Source organism: Pipistrellus hanaki (genome assembly GCF_964339955.1).
Source record: "Pipistrellus hanaki genome assembly, chromosome: 2".
Classification (NCBI taxonomy): Eukaryota; Metazoa; Chordata; class Mammalia; order Chiroptera; family Vespertilionidae; genus Pipistrellus; species Pipistrellus hanaki.
Window position 1 is genome coordinate 35,102,588 of NC_140504.1, and position 19,712 is coordinate 35,122,299.

At 41.8% G+C, this 19,712-nt stretch overlaps 1 protein-coding gene across 2 annotated transcripts in view; it reads right to left on the reverse strand.

Moving 5' to 3' along the window:
* ZMAT3 (zinc finger matrin-type 3) overlaps window positions 1–13,533 on the reverse strand; it is a 29,878-nt gene extending 16,345 nt beyond the window's left edge. For both annotated transcript variants that reach the window (XM_084876105.1, XM_084876106.1), the window contains exons 1-2: window positions 13,324–13,533; window positions 7,979–8,305 (exon numbers count right to left, since the gene is read on the reverse strand). In XM_084876105.1, coding sequence (XP_084732231.1) covers window positions 7,979–8,248 — 270 coding nt within the window. In that variant the 5' untranslated portion in view covers window positions 8,249–8,305; window positions 13,324–13,533. The remainder of the gene's footprint in view (window positions 1–7,978; window positions 8,306–13,323) is intronic.
* Window positions 13,534–19,712: the final 6,179 nt, after the last annotated feature.

Consider the following 19,712-nt stretch of genomic DNA (forward strand, 5'->3'; position numbering starts at 1 on the left):
CTCCTTCACTTCAAACTCAAAAAAAAAAGGGGGGGAGGGGGCATAAGATTCTTCTCTCTATTTTTAAAAAAGTAATCAGAAACTCAAGGGGGAAAAAAAAAGACTATTTCCAAGTTATAATCCACACAGAAAGTAAACTAAAATAGATGTTGAACAACTGGTGCCATTCAAGAAAGGGTTATCTATCTGAACCTCCCTTTTGAGGAGCACGAAATTGACAAGAAAAGAATTCTATGGTGCCCTAATTTAAATTACAGCAGGTCCGCGGGTGGAAAGAAGAGAGGAAAGGCTAATCCGTTAATAACTGCAGGCCAAAACCCACACAAGATGACTTACATTTCTGAGTCTATGTTGAAAATTAGAATTAGCACCCTGGTGGCTATTTCCACAATTATTTAAAGAGGACAGCCAGGCACTATCAACTACTACGTACCTCCGCTTCTTGCTTACACGTGAACTTTACAGACTTGTATATCATCAATCCAAAAAGAGCAAACACATATGGTCTCTGTACTTACCTCAGAACTAGCTCCACTTCACCTTCTCTCACCCCCTTTCTACAGCCAGTGTAAATTCAACTTACATTTTCCTTCCCTAAATTCATTGTGCGAAACAGCCCCTTCAAACCCAGGGTGGTGGTCACGCTATCTTCTCCATCTAGCCCTGCTACAAGTGGTGTAGACTGCTTACCCCTAGCACCTGGTCCTTTTTATGGCTAGTCTGTGGCTCAAGCGTTTGACTGTGAATGCTTTCATTTAACAGAACCCTAACATTGGAAACACAGAGAAGGAAACGGCTTCATAGTGAACAGTATCTCCCTACTGATATTAAATGCAGAAGCTGAATTTGGAATGGTCAACCACTGAAATCAACCTGCCAATAGAGCAAGAAAAATTTAATTTGATTATCAAATAAACAAAACTGTGATCAACCTCGGCCGTGTCAAACTAACACTACAGTCAACCCAAGATGGGAGGTAGAAAGGAGACTAGGGAATAAAAGGCAGGAGATGGGTGAGAAAGGGAAAGGACATGATTACAGCTTTTCATTGCAAGCGCTTTGATCTTCAGGTGTTGTTTTGAGTGAAATAAGAATTGTAAAAAGGCAAGTTACCAGTGGCAAATGCTACAAAGAGGTCAAGTGAAAAAGAACTAGATTTGGCTAGAGAGCGCCATTTCATTAGAACACTGGAATGGAAGCCGGCGTGCAGTGGGCTGGGGAATGAAAGGGAAGTGAAGACCCACAGAGGACAATTGCACCCAGCAGAACTCTAAGGATGGGAGGGAAGAAGAGAAAGGAAGCTAACAAGAGGGACTAAAAGGAAAGGGAAGGTTACTGTTGCTATTGTATGTATATGGGGGGAAAAGCTCAAGCCTGCTTTTAATTTGATCAAGGTGGAAAAGTGATGACAGGTGGTGAAATACAGAGTACAGGGCACATAATCACCCTTGTCTGGAAGAAAGGATAACTATAATTTAGAGAGATAAGAAACGAGGTAGGGGTGGACTGGGATGGCAGGCAGGAAGCTGGTGAGACCAGCTAACAGCAGGATCAGAGAGAGCTTCTGTCCCTGAATGAGGTGTATTTTGACCATCTCAGTCCTCTGCAAGTTCATTTGGAAAACAATCAGGAGAAATTTTAAAACATAAAAATTAGCTGAGATTAAAGTTGCTGAGCATACCACCCAAACCTGAGTGATCAATGGTAAAATGTATGTGCTACAATACAATCAGTACTTTAAATTTGGGGGTAACATCTAATTACACTCTCTAAATTATGAATTATGATCACTACACTCAGCATCATAATGCTAGAACTACTTTTTTGAACTATGTATGTTTTTTCTTTCTAATTAACCTAATATGATAGGTCATTTGGCTACCAAATATTACAAATAGAAGTTGATGTTTACGACAAATTTTAGAAATGTACTTTGAGTAACTAGTACTTTTTTAAATGAATATGCAAATTAGCAGATAAATCGGCTGACTTTCTTTTAAACTGTGGATGCCTTAGCAAAATCTACCCATGCTTTTTGCTTTCTTAAAATTTTTGTTAATGACCTTCCAGTCTAAAGTGGTTCTTTAACTAAGTATGTATGCTGCTGAAAGTGTTGTGTTACTCCACGCCAGATCTGCCTTAAGTAATCTGGAGCCTATAGATTTTAACATAATAAAGACATTTTTTTTTTTCCTCCAAAGATTTTATTTCAAATTAAGATAGGACTAAAGCCATAATTTTGGGACTGCAAAAATAGGTAACCTTATTAAGAAGGACAGCTAAGGGTATTCTGAAGCAGACTGACCGGTTTAAGAAGTTCTGAAAATAAAAATAAATCTGTGGCAATGACAGATACACATGGGTACTGCTAGGGCAGCCCCAGCTGGGGAACACCAGCATGCCAGGGAAAGTTTCCATTGTTTCTGGAACATGATACAACCGGGACTTCAGTGTAACACTGTTCAAACCAGACTGCGGATTGTTTACAATACCCTGGGCAATTTGAAACTTTGTGATTTCAACAGTGGCATCAACTCGCTAGAATGTTTTGGGTAATGTGATCACAGGGACTTAGCACACTCCCAATCACAGCGATGTATTCCTAGCACATACACAGGCTACCACCACTGACCCCTTTATCTCACACGTAACTGAAATAATGAATTTCAGTCTTGGAACAACTCTATATTGAAAATTACAAAGAAGGTTTTTAAAGTGGAAATAAAACTTTACTTTCATCATCTCATCAAACCACCTTATTCTATTAGTCTACAACCATTGCCATTCTGCTTATTCCAGGTCCTAGTAAGCCTTACTCGTTGGTCTTACTCTTGTTTTTAGTAGCCTGTTTTAATCACTGCCTGTTTTGTGTGTGTGTGTGTGTGTGTGTTTTCCCGTTGATTTTCTTATTTTTAAATGATAGTTGACATTTTTTATTAATTTAATATAAAATATGTATCAATTTCAGGTGTACAACATAGTGGTTAGATATTTATATACCTTACAAAGGGATCCCCCAGATAAGTCTTATACTCACTTGACACCATGCATGGTTATTACAATATTATTATCTTTTCTAAGCTGTACTTAAGATACCCATGACTATTTTGTAACTTCCAATTTATACTTCTTAATCCCTTCACCTTTATCACCCAGCTCCCCGAACCTGCCCACCCATGTAGCAACCATGAGCTTGTTCTCTGTATCTATGAGTTTGGTTTTGTCTTGTTTGTTTTTTTAGATTCCGCATATAAATGAAATCATATAGTACTTTTCTTTCTCTGTCTGATTTATTTCCCTTAACCTTTATCTTCTAGGTCCGTGGTCGGCAAACTGCGGCTCGAGAGCCACATGCGGCTCTTTGGCCCTTGAGTGTGGCTCTTCCACAAAATACCACGGCCTAGAAAAGTCTATTTTGAAGAAGTTGCATTAGAAGAAGTTTAAGTTTAAAAAGGTTGGCTCTCAAAAGAAATTTCAATCATTATACTGTTGATATTTGGCTCTGTTGACTAATGAGTTTGCCGACTACTATTCTAGGTCCACCCATGTTGTCACAAATAATAAGACTTCATTCTTTTTCATGGCTAATATTCCATATACCACATCTTCTTTATCCTTTTGTCTTTTGACTGGAACATTTAATCCATTTATATATAAAGAAATTATAAATAGGTATGTAGTTACTGCCATTTTGTTGTTTTAATTGTGGTGGGGTTTTGTTTTTTTTAATTGATTTTACAGAGAAAGGAAGGGAGGGGGATAGAGAGATAGAGAGATAGAAACATCAATGAAAGAGAAATATTGATTGGCTGCCTCATATATGACCCCTATTGAGGATCAAGCCAGGCATGTGCCCTGACCAGGAATCAAATCAGGGATCTCTTAGTTCATAGGTCAATGCTCAACACTGAGCCACACCAGCCAGGCTGTTTTTCGAGTTCTTTGCTATTCCTTTCTTATTATCTTACACTCTTCTATTGTATGTTGATGACTTTCAGTAGTATTGTTTGGATTCCTTCCTCTTTATTCCTTGTATATCTCTTATAGATGTTTGCTTTGTGGTTACCATGTGATTCATATGTACCATGCTATGCTTATAGCAATCTATTTTAAGTTGATGGTTGTTAAACTCAAATACATTCCATAATCACTACCATTTTTACTTACTCCATATTTATGTTTTTGTCATTATTTTTTACTTCTTCTGTGTATATGTTTTGAGTATCCTTTAATTTACTATTGTAATTACACATATCTTCCTACATTTTTTACCTTTTAACCTTTGCACTAGCTTCAGTGTTGGTTAATCAAGTGCTTTTATTATGTGTGTGCCTTTGTTTGTGAGAATTATTTTTTCTTTGTGTTATTTCTTATTCATATTTTTTTTTCTGCTTCTTAAAAGAACTAATCAGAAATGAAGAATACAACAACTGAAATGAAGTATACATTAGATGGAATCAACAGCCAATTAGAAGGCGCAAAGGATCAAATAAGTAGTTTGGAAAGCAAGATAGCAGAAAACATCCACTAAGAAGAACAAAAAGAAAGAAGAATCCAAAAAATGAAGATACTTTAAGTGACTTCTGGGACACCATCAAATGTAACAACATTCTAATCAAAGGGATACCAGAAGGACAACAAGGAATTGAAATCCTATTTTAAAAAATAATGACAGAAAACTTCCCTGATTTGGTAAAGGAAATAGACACAGAAGTCCAAGAAACTCAAAGAGCCGGGACCGGTTTAGCTCAATGGATAGAGCGTCGGCTTGGGGACTGAAGGGACCCGGGTTAGATTCCCGTCAAGGGCATGTACCTTGGTTGCGGGCATATCCCCAGTAGGGGGTGTGCAAGAGGCAGCTGATCGATGACTCTCTCTCATCGATGTTTCTGGCTCTCTATCTCTCTCCCTTCCTCTCTGTACAAAATCAATAAAATATATTTTTTAAAAAAAAAGAAAAGAAAAAAAAAAGAAACTCAAAGAGGTCCACACCAAGACACACTATAAATAAAATGTCCACGTTTAAAGACAAAGGGGAATCCTAAAAGCAGCAAAAGAAAAGCAGTTAGTTATCTACACAGGAGTTCTCATGAGACTGTTAACTGATTTCTCTGCAGCAACTTTACAGGACAGAAGGAATTGGGACAAAATATTCATCACTTTGAGTGATGAAAAGCAAGGACCTACAACCAAAATTACTCTTCCCACCAAAGCTATCATTTAGAATCAAATGACAGATAAAGAGCTTCCCAGACAAGAAAGAGCTGAAGGAGTTCATTACCACCAAACCAGTATTACAAGAAATGTTAAACAGGACCTTTAAGAATCACTGCCAGTTTGTGTAGCCTTTGACGCATCTTTCCAGCTAACATTTCTATGCTTTCCTTCTATGTTCTTTCACCCATGCTCTGTTTATTATTCTGATTCTCTTTGAGCCACATTCTCTCATCTTGAGCATTTCTGTCTTGTAGAAATCCATATCTAACTTATAAGATTAGCTTTCTTCTCTACTCTTTTAATGAAATTGCTCGATACTTTTATATATTAACTGCTTGCCTTGTTTCTCTGTAAAAAAAAAAATAAAAATATTTCCCTCTTTAAGAAATACCAATAACATTGGTTTCTTCAAATCTTTGCCTCTACGCTCTTAGAAACATGCTAGTATTGCAACCAAAGTTTTCATTTTCTATTAAATTCTACTTTATTAAGACCCACTTGCTACTTCTTTCCTTTGTGTTTACTCTAGTTCTTGGCTGCTTAAATCGTCCCCTATGATAGTCTGTCCTTTCTCTTCCAACTTTCCGATTATTGAGAAATTTACAAATTTTTTTTTTCCATTTTCTTATATTTTTTAATTTATGTACTCACTGTATGACTGTCAGCGCTGCAATTACATATAATCACTAATGTTGTCAACTAAAAAGTTCAGAGCACAATACACAAATATTGACTAAATTTAAAAAAAAACTAAGTAAGTGCTGATTTTATCAACTTTAACCTTATAAATAATGACCCTGATCAAACTGAACTTCTATGCATAACCAGAAGCACCCATCACTGTCTATAGAGATACAAAATGATATTAGGAGGGGGAAAAAGGCAGGAGGTACAGGTACAATCCTTGCACATATATTAAATTACACATTGCCCAAGAGTTTTCCCTCATAAAAGTGAACAAGTCTTCTTTAAAGACTTGGGTTTTGCTTCCAAGCTAACGATTTAGTAGAGACTTTTACAGCGAAAAATCAAAAGTTTAAAACCCAGGTTTGATTTTTCAAAGTATGTCTTAGGCTATAAAACTGAACATTCCCCCAGAATGAATGAAGAGGAAAACTATCACTGAGTTTAAGGTTTTAGATGGATCATCCTAACAGACTCCACTTGAATGATAAAACAGGCAAAGGAAGACCCTGTATCAAATCAAGATGGTGGGAAATGGTACACAGAGGGAATGAGAGCAGGGATTGGGGCAAGGGGAAAAAATCCTATATAATAAAACCCTAATATGCAAATCAACTGAAAGGCAGAACAACTGGTTGCTAAGACCAGTGGGCAGACGCTCAACACAGGAGCTGCTCCCTAGTGGTCAGCGCGCTCCCCCACAGGGCCAGCCAGAAGCCAGGCTCACAGCTGGTGGGTATAGCGGCAGTGGTGGGAACCTCTCCCACTTCTGCAGCAGAGCTAAGGACCCCTCAAAGGACATCCCCTGAGGGGTCCTGGGCTGCGAGAGGGTGCAGGCCAGGCTGAGGGACCCACCCCCAGTGCATGAATGTTGTGCACCAGGCCTGAAGTATAACAATAAAACCAGAAGGTGCCTTTATGAATGAATGATGACATGTGCCAAGATCTGAGAAATCTAATTAACTCAACTCTCTGCACCTGAGGGAAAAACAAACCCAAATAAAGAGAACTCCAGGGAAGCAATATATTATGCTGGAGAAAACAACACACAATCAAAATAGTGATGCAGTCACAAGGTGATACAATCATCAGTCTTTAGGATCAAAAGGAAACAAAGGCTTACACGCAGAGTAAAAAAAAAAAAACTTGAAGTTGGAAAACAGTTATACTGGCACGATAGAAAAAAATTGCTGTGTAAGTCATCTTTCTACCATATGGACTTATTACTGCAAACATTCACGGAGAGAACAAATGGTCAAATCAAGAATGGCCCAGAAGACATATTTCCGTTCAGTGGCATTTGGCCTCAATTGCCATAGGTCTCTTTTCTCCAACAAAGGAAATTATATTATTTTAAACAGGTAACAATCTCGAATAGAAAGAGGTATTGTACCATCCCTTTCTAGCCTAAATATAATTTCCTATTTGTCCTTTAAAACCGTCTTTTCCACTAGCTAAGCTACATGAAGGTGAAAGCTTTAAATCTTAGAATTGATTATCAGTTCACACTGACAGGCTAAAAGAAATCAGAGTGTGCTCCTTATAAATGAAGGGTAAGGCTCAAGACTCGAACGTCATTTTATTCTCACTACAGAAGATACCTGTATTGTCCTCTGATAGCAGTGATAGGGTTTGTAAGAAGAGTCAGAGGTTAAAAAGGAAACGCGTAGGATTCACAGAGATAAGCGTGAACCAATGCTGATTGTACTAGCTGGGAGAGAATATTTATAAGACGAATTCTTCCAAGCAATTTTGACACCAAATTGAGTTTGGTACATCATGTAACAAATATCTGTTCTCCCTGGGATGACCGGTTTGTTTACCAACATAGACGGCATGGTGCACATTTGTTTCACGACAGGTAAGCTATCAAACACCACACAGCTACTGTATAGGAGGCTAAGATCCCATTTTATGAAAAAAAAAAACAATGCTTTCTTTCAAAGTAGGAACGTTATACTTTTAGTCAAACAAGCTAATACTTAGTTGTTCACTAAGCCATGTTGATCAACTCTGAAATGGGCACAGCCCTAAAACGCTCGCCCACTAAACGCCTGGTTGTCTTCTCTTCCCTTACCTGATAATGAGCCTGGGCTTGCTGCGCTGAGTTCAAGGTGACATTGCAGAGTTTGCAGTAGAGGGGCTTACACAGATCCTCCAGGGTAGAGTCTTGCTCCCCTGCCTTCGGTAGCTCTTCCTCCCCGGCCAGAGGTAAGGAAGCCTCCTGCACAAAAGGCCTCTGCGGTGGATGCTGCAAGGTTCCTGGAGACCTGGCGGCCACTGACATAGGAGGAGAGGGTGAGGGCCGCTTAGGCAGAGGGAGCCCGGCGTGTTGCAAGAGGATCATTGGGTAGGAAAGCCTTGGGCATAATCCAATGTGCGCGGAGAAGTTACGTCTTCACATCTGAATCAAAAGCAAAAGCATACCCGCTTAAACATGTGACCTCAGCGCTACAACATGTCCAGGACCACACCACCTGACCCCTTCCTCTACGTCTCTAACCCTTCCCGGGGCTGCACCTCATCCAGCTCATCCAGCAGACTTCCCTTAGGTTAATCCCCATTGACACAATGGCTCCTCCACGGAACACAGGTTTATAGATTTGGCTTTGTTTTGCTTGGCACAGCTCCAACTGCGGTCCCTCTGGCCCTCAAACATTAATAGTACTGCATCCATGACTAATTAAATCTAAACATCACATGGCTGATGTGGACATCAAAGGTCACCTCGTCCAGACCCCTTCCCTCAGGCACACTGACTCTTAAACACTCTTGATAATCACACATAGACAAAATTCCACCAGCTAAGAACCTGAGCAAATGTCTACTTTCCATCCAAACTACTCTTTCATCCAAATTACATATTAAAAAAATAATAATAATGAAATAAAGAGTTCTTAGAGCACCTCTAGAACTAGCTAAAATATCCAGGAACTCCAGGAATAACTTGGAGTTACCATGTGACAAAAATAAAAAGTGTACCTTCTAGTCATCTACTAACACTTAGAGATTGAGCCAATGATTCCTTGCAGCAGAGGTTGCAGACAGCCTGTAGGGCGTGCAGCCACAGACATGCTCTGCTTGGAATGTACACTGTTTTGTTTTGCTTTCATTTTTTAAATTGAATTAGTCATGGTGCACTAACATTCAAAAAAATCAATATACTCATGGCTTCTCTTTTTTTCTTTTCCTTTTTCCTTTTTTTTTTTTTTTTTTTTGGAAGGGAGAGGGAGAGAGAAACATTGACGAGAGAGGAACATCAAATGGGTTGCCCCCCAACACACCCCAACAAGTTTTAAACCCACAACCTGTGTGCCCTGACTGGGAATCCAACCCACCACCCTTCGGTGCACAAGATGACACTCCAACCAACTGTGAGCCACACTGGCTAGGGCAGTGGCTTCTCTTGATAAAAGGACAATTTGGCAACACTTGGCACAGGGTCCTAGTGTTGCAAGTACAGTGTCCCTGGCAGCCACACCTGCCTTCTCCAGGCCACCTCAGCCCCCACTCAGTCTGCTGCCTGTACTCATGTTACTGGTCTGCCCCTGGAGGTCCTTGAAATTAGGACCTCACTTCATATAGCCTTAGACGACATTCATGAGTCCCCTCTGAGAATGTTTCCTTCCCCTCTATCGGTAAATAACCTTCACAAAATAATGTATCAAGTAAAAATACAATGAAGTAATGGACCACACTATCACAGCCCCAATAGAATTCCAGTTCCCCAGTCTCAGTTATTGCTTTTCCCCTTCTTATTAAATAACTGATAGTCTCTATTCTGTTTCCCTCAGCAAAGGCTCAATATGTTCCAATCCCTCTTCAAATTTATCCGTGATTTCTCTTGCCTCCTACCCAGATGGCATCTTCTAATCCTGAGTCTCTCGAAATAACCTACAGTACACACTTTGAGTTTCCATGATTCTAACCCAAATTAAAAATCTTTATTTTAAAATTCACTATTCCTTCCACTCTCTCAACATTATTAAAAATCTTCTTTCTTGGTCAATAGACTATGATTATTTTAAACTGCTGAAATTTACCAGCTACCATAGAAGTGTGTACATATTATGACAGTGACAGATCTACAAAAATTAACTAAGTTTTGGAAAGTTAAAAGTTTCTATTAGCATATTTAATAAGTAAACACACGTGGAAACTGCAATCAAGTAACAACCTTTTACTAAAGTCAGGGTTTGAGGCATCAAAGAATATCAATGAAATGGGGAAAGAATGTACTTAAGGGCAAAGTACATAAATTATTAGTCACTAGAGGCCCAGTGCAAAAAATTCATGTGTGTGGAGGGGGAGGGGGACATCCCTCAGCCCAGCCTGCATCCTCTCCAATCTGGGATCCCAATCACCAGGATCACAATTAAGGACTGCTGGCTCCCAAGTGCTTGCCTGCCTACCTGCCTGATTGCCCCTAACCGCTACCGCCTACCAGCCTGATCACCCCCTAACCACTCCCCTACAAGCCTAATTGATGCCTAACTGCTCCCCTGCCAGTCCAATTGCCCCTAACTGCCCTCCCCTGCAAGTTTGATCACTCCTAACTACCCTCCCCTGCATGCCTGGTCCCTCCCAACTGTTCTCCCCTGCAGGCCTGGGTCACCCCCAACTGCCCTCCCCTTCAGGGTTGATCACCCCCAACTGCACTCCCTTGAAGGCCTGGTCCCTCCCAACTACCCTTCCCTGCTGGCCATCTTGTGGTGACCATCTTGTGTCCACATGGGGGCAGCCATCATGTGGGTTGGATGATGGTCAATTTGCATATTACTCATTTATTACATAGGATTATTAGATAGAATAGAGGCCTGGTGCACTGGTGGGGTCCAGTCCAGCTGGTTTGCCCTGAAGGGTGTCCCGGATCAGGATGGGGGTACCCTTGGGTCGTGGGGTGACTTGGGAGAGGGGCCTGTGGTGGTTTGCATGCTCCCCCTAATAAATGATATTAAGAAGTTTCCCAATTAAGAAGTTTCCCAATTATAGAAGATAAATAAATCCCAGATAATAGGGCCTCCTCTTGGGTTGGCCCTATTATCTGGGATTTATTTATCTTCTATAATTGAAACTTTGTAGCCTTGAGCAGAGCCAAGCCTCCTGCCTGCTCTGTGGCCATAGCCATTTTGTTGGGATTTATCTATCTTCTATAATTAAAACTTTGTAGCAGAGGCCAAGGCAGGGTAGGGCTGCAGGAGCTTGGCTTCCTCCATCACCAGGACACCTCAAGCCTCCTGCTCTCTCCAGCTCTGTGGCTGCTGCCATTTTTGTTAGGATTTATTTATTTCTATAATTGAAACTTTGTAGCCTTGAGTGGAGGCCTGGGCCTACCAGTGTGTGTGGATAGCTTGGCTTCCTTCATTGCTTGTTCCGTGGCCGCAGCCATCTTGGTTGGGTTAATTTGCATACTTGCTCCTGACTGGCAGGTGGGCGTGGCTCGTGGGTGTAGCAGAGTGATGGTTAATTTGCATTTTACTTTTTTATTAGATGGGCTAGTATTTAACAATATTTCTCATTAATCATAACATTTAGAAAAACAATGACGTTATTTTATTCTTAAGCAGAAATATGCTGTCCATATCTCTGGGAACATAAAGAAAAGCAATACAGCCCTGGCTGGTTTGGCTCAGGGATAGAGTGTCAACCCACAGACTGAAGGGTCCCAGGTTGGATTCTGGTCAAGGGCATGTAACTTGGTTGCAAGCTCAATCCCCAGCCCCGACCTGGGTGCCTGCAGGAGGCAACCAATGGATATCTTTCTCACATCGGTGTTCCTCTCAGTTTCTCCCCCTCCCTTCCATTCTCTCTAAAAATAATCAATGGAAAAATATCCTCAGGTAAGGATTACCAGTACAGAGACACAGTAATACCAACTTGCCATAAACAAGTTGCCAGTTCAGAAGAGAAATGGTGAAGGAGGGTGTCAAAACATCTGGATAAAGGAAATCAGCAATATTAGCAGAAAAGCAAATGCTATAAATTGTTTAGACATGTCTGGACTTGTTTTATGGACACTCACTCCCACTTGAGGAAATTTGGGCACATGCCTCCTAGTGTTGCCTAACAGATTTCCATCAAAGGCCCTTCTCAGAGCACAGAGGTACAAGAGACCAGTTTCCAGCCCTGATAAAAATCTCCCCAATCAAATGCTCACCAATTAGAGACTTACCCCGTTATCGCATTTTATCTTATCAAGCTGAGGAAATTTTAGCTCTAAAATTCTAATAATGTTCACAGGATAGCTATTATTTAACCAAAATTATTTCTTGTAACAGTCAACCATCAAAATGATAATGTCAACTTCCACACAGAATGCATGACAGTTACATCAAGTGTTACTATACTGGCAAACAAAAATCAGCATACAGTATAAATCTAAAAGAAGTAAAATCATGCCTTCGGTGAAAGCATGCATGGTGGATTACAGAGAGACCAAAGCTGCTGCATTTGATTAAAAGAAACCAACTTGGTGGTTGATGTAAACAAAACATCCCTCGGATCCTAAAAGCCATTCAATGTGATGCTTGGGGTGGCCTACATGACGGGTTGATGGCAGTTCATGTCCGGTTTGGAAGGGGGTAGGATGGCAGTTCGTGTCCCGGTTTGGAAGGGGGTAGGGGAACAATAAAAATAAAAAAATAAAAAATCAAAGCTTCCGGGTGGACACAATTTAAAGAAAGGGGATGAATGATCATATGATAGTTTTCATGATCAGACTGGGGCCTACTCTCCACGGACTGTTTCCACGCTAATCGCTTTCTCGTTTCGAGAAAGCTACGGAGGAAAAGGCCACCTTGTGTAAAGGAACAGGTTCCTGAGCCCCAGCCAACTAGGGAAGTCTCTGATTGGGAATCCTGGACCTGAGGGAAAGACAGTGAGCATAAATTTGGAGGTCAGCAGAACACAGCCGGGGTATGGGAGAAAAACAGAAAAAAAAGAAATAATAATCAGCCGAGGTAAGGCACCTCCTATTAGGAAGGCTCAAAAGAGCGCAAGAACCTGGGGGAGCAGAGGCCTCGGTGGACTGGCGTCAGCAGGGACGGCGCCTCATCCCAGGGCCCCGTTTGCACCTTTTGAGTCAAAGCTACCTCGGCTTCAGCATCGCCCACATACACCTTCCGTCCCTGCCGTGCACGCAGGCACCCGAGCTGCACACACGCACCTCTATCCCTCAAGGATGCCATCACGAAAGATGGAACCCCGGTCTCCCACGAGCCGGGGGCCGGCGCGAGAGCCCGGCGGCTGCACGCACGCCCGCCCGGGGGCCCCGCTGCTCCGCACGGGGCACGAGAGGCTCCAGAACAGCCCCGTCCGCAGCAGCGGCAGCGCGCGCCCCTCGCGTGCAGGGCAGGTGCACAGCCCGCCGCCCGCAGGACCCCGATCCCGCGGCTCCGGGCCGCCCGGATCGCCCGCACTCACCGGAACCGCCTCCGGGCGCGCCGCCCGCCGCCGCCGTGCCCCCGCGCGCCCGGCCGCCGCGCTCCACCCGCCTCCCGCCGCACAACTTTCCCAGCCGGCCCCGCCGCCGAGCCCTCTCCGCAGCCGCCGGGGCTGACTCCAAAGTCAGTCTGACCAGACCCACAGGGAAACAGCTGCAGGAAGTGACTGCGGAACCGGGAGGCGGCGGGGAGGAGACTGAGGGCTCGGGCCGGCGTCACCACTGCGCATGTGCCCGGCGGAGCGCGGCGGCGGCGGCGGCGGCGGCGGCGGCGGCGGCGGCGGCGGCGGCGGCGGCGGCGGCGGCGGCGGCGGCGGCGGCGGCGGCGGCGGCGGCGGCGGCGGCGGCGGCGGCTCAGACACTGGCGGTGCATGGGGTGGGAGGTGGATCGGTGCGACCCGGAACACTGAATGGGAACAAATAACAAATGCGGGCGTCAGAATGAGCATGCCCCTAGGTCGATCTCAGCGAACGGGTCCTGAGAGATGCTCATCAGAAACCCTGGAAAGTTGATTCCGATCGGAAAGTTGATTCCGATCAGAAGCCCGGGCACCGCTTGTGCACCATTCATCCACCGTCATTGAGATGCTAAGCGCTTTCCTTCCAGCTGCTCCCTCAGTCTGTAGGCTGCGGGCCAGCGAGGCTGAGTGGAGCTGCCAGAGGTCCAGGACCCTTTCAACCACAGCAGAACCTTGAAACTGCACCTCTCCCCATGGAGGAAGAAGAGCGTGGCTGCGACTCAGTGGTCTGTCATACGAGAGCACGCACACACACACACACTTGCCCGATCCCCTACACTAGCATAGGCAAGAAATAAGAAGACTTTCTCCTGACCCCTGGAGCCTGGTCTGCAAGGCAGGAAAAAGCAGCAAAAGACTGGCAGACGCTAGCATGTCACATGTTCTCATAGTCAACTTTGACGCCTTCGGGATTGATGCTGAGATTGGATCTGAGGGAATTCTAGCTCTAAAATTCTAATAATTTGTAAATGTTCCCATAGGAAGATTTTCGAGGGGGGGTTATTGTGGTAAAATGTAATGCACCATTATCATTTTATGTGTATAGTTCAGTGTCAATATGTTTACTTCATGGTGTGCTTATTTTTTTAATCATTAGTAAATATGTCAAGATCTAAGTATAGCAAGATAGACCCTAGTAATAGGCAAACGACTGCAAGAAATGAAGGCTGTTTCTTTGTACGACTACCCACAAACCTGATTGACTTTTCCAGAAATGACTTCACAAACTCAGTGATTGTTTAGCAACCATACACCCAACTAGTGTCCACAGGCCATTTGAAAAGAGTAACCCATTGTGCCTAGGCAAAAAAACAAAATTTTCCTCAATTGATTCTCCAACTGTTTATATATACAGACTTTAGTATAAAATTAAAAATGGCCACATTGTTTCTTTAAAAAAATAAACAAATGCTGCCCAACTGGCATGACTCAGTGGTTGAGTGCTGACCTGTGAACCAGGAGGTCACGGTGTGATTTCCAGTGGGGATATGCCTGGTTGCTGGCTCAATCCCCATTGGGGTGTGTGGGAGACAACCGATCAATGATTCTTTCTCATTGTTGATGTTTCTCTCTCTCCCTCTCTGTTCCTCTCTAAAATCAATAAAAATATATTTGTTAAAAAATAAATGCTGTTGAAATCTACTCTCCCACCTTTTTTTCTGCATGGTCTTTAGCCACTTCACAGTCCACAAAGGAACTTGCCTTTCCTACCTGACCTCCCACAGTCTCTTAGACATTGAACAAAACAGTCACATTTACTTCCGGGGCTCCATCCATGCCAGTCACTCACCTGCCTCTGGGAGTTAGATCCATCTGCAGCAAAAGGCTTTGCCCCCATCCCTGCATTTCCAAATCCCACCTATCCTCCTAGATGATAACTGATCTACCCTATAAACTCCTGGACTGTAGGAAGGATACATGTTTCAAATTTTATGTTTCATTGTTTCATGCCACTTTGTATGTTAGTATAAAGATCTGAAATATTCACTGAGGCACCCACCCGATAGCTCTGCACACACACATACATATTTCCATGTTGTTTAGTAGACATATGGAATTCATGGCAGTGGCAGCAGTCTCCTAAGTCAGACATTTTGGTTTGAAATAGCTGACTTCATGAGTTTAGCTCCTAAAGAGCTGAAAGAAAAAAGAAAGTAGACCACAAACAATGTATCAGTCTGTTTTGCTGTAAAAGCAAACAACTCTGAAATCTTATGGCCATGAAGGTTTATTTCCTGCTTGGATTCCATGCTATGGGGCAGCTCATGGGTCTTCTTATTCCAGGTCCCAGACTGAAGACGCAGATGCTATATGTGACTTGACAGTTCTCCTGGCAGATGGGAAGAGCCAGAGAACGGTGGGAAATGTGAGGACTCCAAGCTGCTTCTCCAATGGGTCATGGCATGACCACTCAAATCCCGTTCACCAAAGCCTTTTGTATGGTCAAACCCCAAGTCAACAGAGAACTTTACTGCCTCTCCCATCAAGTCACATGACAGTGAACATGGATTATAATGTTTTTTACAGGGTGCTGATGGCGGTGGTGGGGTTAATTGTAAAACAATAATGTAATCTGCCACAAACACAGGGAAGCCAATTTTCTCACCCTAAAGGTATTGGCGTATATCCCCAAGAAGAGCCGTGTACCTCCCCCACCCCCAGTCCCTGGGATTAGCTTCTTTTTGAAAGAAGCTATGAAGATAGAAATTTTAGAATCCCAGATGTGTTTTAAGATCTGAAGACAGAATCCAGCTAATGAGGCTCAGTGGTTGAGCACTGACCCATGCAGCAAGATGTCAAAGTTTGATTCTTGGTCAGGGCACATGCTGGGGTTTCAGGCTCCATTCCCAGTGGGGGATGTTCAGGAGGCAACTGATAGATGTTTATCTCTCATCAATGTTTCTATCTCTCTCTCTCCCTCTCCCTTCCTCTCTACAAATCAATAAAAATAAAATATCTGAAAACAGAGATCTAAGCTCTATCCCTAGGGTTACTAGGGAATCAGAAAAGCAACCAAGGTCCTAAGGTTTCTCTCTAATAAGCTAACAGAGAGTAGAATGTTTACATAAAGTATTTGGGCATGAAGAGCCAGAGGGATATGCCGAAACCCGTCCACGATTTAATACTTATGGCATTAAAGACCATTCAAAGGGGCTGAGAGAGGACTGTAGGGGGTTGAAGGGCCTAGACATCAGAATAAGGAAGGACAGAGCTGAGTACATAGATCAGTGATCCAAACACAATGGAAACAGGAACGTTAACTTCCGAGACCAAAGCCAAGGGTGTTTGCATCTGAGAACCGGATATCTCCCCTGCACCTGCCTCCCCACCTCACCCTACCCTAATCCCACCCTAAAAGATTTAGAGGCTACCCTCTGAAAAACAGGAAGAGTCATGACAAAGTGATTATATATAAGCCAGAATTGATTGGGGACAGGAGAGATTTGTGGGTAACAGAAGTACATGTGAAATTGGCTAAATTAAGTTTTCTGTCCTTGGGGAAAATAGGACCTCTACATTCAGACTTATTTCAATTATTTTAAAAAATCTCTTATGACCTGATATGGCATATATAACTAGCATATTTGGACCATCATGTTTGATCAGATAAATGGATGAATGAATAAATGAATGAATGAGGTATTTCTCTTTCCTCCCCCTTTATAGTAAGGATTATAGTGCCTGACAGTTGTACTTCATGGAAATGTTGTCTCTTTGCCTGACAGTTGTACTTCATGGAAATGTTGTCACTATTATGTGGGAAACTGTGAATTTATCAGGAGGAATCTCTCATGTTAAAACAAACATAATTATTTTTTATTCTGCTAGATCCCATACTGAGAAAAATCAACATTTTGTATTAGATTGTTTATTTACTAAGATGATAGTTCTAACACATTTTTGGTGGCTTGATCCTTTAGGTAATCTGGACCAGACATCTTTATGCTGTCCCCAAAATCAGATAAGACGGGAAGTGATACAATTTGCCAGGTCAGATCCCCTTTGGAATGTAAATTTCCATCATCCTTTGAGAAACTATATTCTTTACAGACCATGTCACATTGCATCTACTTCTTTCTTTAAATAATAATTGTAGAGTAGCTGGAAAGAAACTACTATAAAAATGTAAGACTGTAAATTATCTCTTTCTCTCTCTGCTCATCAACACAATCCTTCCTTTACAATCAATGCAATACAACTTAAATTAAGCAAATAACCTCTCAGGCATTTTAGTAACATTCTAACACTTTTTAATTTAAAAATAAAACATAGAGGAATAGTAGAAAGAGTGGCATGATTTTTTTAACTTTCCTGAATCCCCTGATTTAAAAAAGTAGACAAAGTTACTAGCAAAACCAAAAGTCTATAGACAGCTACTCCAATGAAGTACCCCCCACACCTCAAAATATATGATGATAGAGATGATCCACCAAGAGCTACAAGAGTTGTATAGCATCAGCAAGAAAAAGCAGAGGAAAAACTCAACAGGGCTTCATACAGACTGAGAAATACCAAACTAACTGGCAGGGATTCCCTGAAGGCTCAGTGGACCAATTTGAGAACAGAAGCGGAAACTGAGAGGAGCTTTGAACATTCCAAGAACAGATGCATGTATGAGTATGTGGTGAGCTCAGAAGGGACTGAAACAGTTAAGGGCCCATAAACTCTCAAGAATAGAATCTATGAGTTAGAGAAGAAAGAGAAGATCGAGAATAGAAGAGAGCAAGGAACCAGGAGATCTCAGAAAGAAGCCAGCACCTAGTGAACACTAATTGAGAACAAGACAAGCGTGAACTCTAGAATCTCAAGTTTGAAAGATGTCCTGAACCACCCATCCTCCAGCTTCTAATCAAACCTATAGATTGAAAGAAATGTGGAGGCAGAGAAACATGTTAAACTACACTTGCACTCAACAAAATTCAGGCTAGAGGGCCAATGACCTCATTTCTCCAACAATTAAATTACACAGCAAAAGTGGGCAAGGGGTGAAGGAGGAGGGTTTTTTTTAAGTCTTTAATATGCAGATTGACATTTATTTCCAGGAAAAAGAACTCTCTGTAAAACCAGGAGTAGCCAGGGCTGGATTCTCCAGCTCAACCAGTCAGGTAGACAGAGAGGGAATCATCCCTTCTCCACAATTTTGTTCTCTTCAGTTCTCAATGGGTTAGGTAAGGTTTACCCACACTAGGGAAAGCAATCTGCTTTACTCTGCCAATAATCAAATGCAATTCTCTTCTAGAAACACCCTCACAGACACCTGAAATAATGTTTTACCAGATATGTGAGCATCTTGTGATCCAGCCAAGTTGATACATAGAATGAACAATCACACCATGTGAAATAATGAATGCTGTTTTAAGCTGCTAAATTTTGGGTAGTCTGTTATGCAAAGGTAAGTCTCCCCTTTTAAAAATTCTTTAAGATAGATGATAGATAGATGATAGGTAGATAGATTACTTGGATAAAAATAAAAATATATATCTCCTTACTCTTTTTTGCCTCTTCTTTGCTGTTTATTCTTCCTGATTAACTTTAGAATCCACTGTCAAATTCCCCAAGAAAAACTCCCATTGGGATTTTAATCTGATTTGCATCAAACCTATAAACTAATTTAGAGAGAAGTTAAAGTTTTACAATGTTCTCTTTCTAGCTATTCTACAATTATTCAAGACTTTTATTTCTCCACTGAGATTTCATGATTATATTCATCAGAGGTACAATGTTAGATATATTATTAAAATAGGTAAATTATGCTTTAGTGAATAAAGACTATTTTCTTTCAAATAATTATTGCTGCTATATAGAAAAATTGTCCTAGTCATATTATATCCAAGCACTTAAAATAACTTTACTATCTGCTTGTACTATTACTAAAATGGTACACTCTTCCTTGTGGGCTGATTTATCAATACACAAGAGGGAAATGAATATGTTTAAGATGATGGCAATCATATATTCCTTTTCTGTAAAGTGCAATTGTCAGATTATCCAATTACTTCTTAATATCAGCAAACAATGGAAATAATTAGCTATTTTCCTGAAAACTCCATATTTCTTTCCTGACCAAAAATCCTTTTCCTCTCACAACCTGCGTAACTTTTCTCTCAATTCTAAAAAATACTGAAATTTTGTTGTTGTTGTTGTTGTTGTTGTTGTTTTAATATTATGTCTCCCTCATGCAGATTGGTTAGCTACTAACTGTTCTTTGCAGTTGGCATCACTAACATGAATTACATTTTTACACCCACCATAACAAAGAAAGCCAAATAGTGACCCTTCCCCCTTGTGGTCACTATTCTACTTGGGAGAAATACCTATTCATTATGCTTCTACATATTCTTATCTGCACC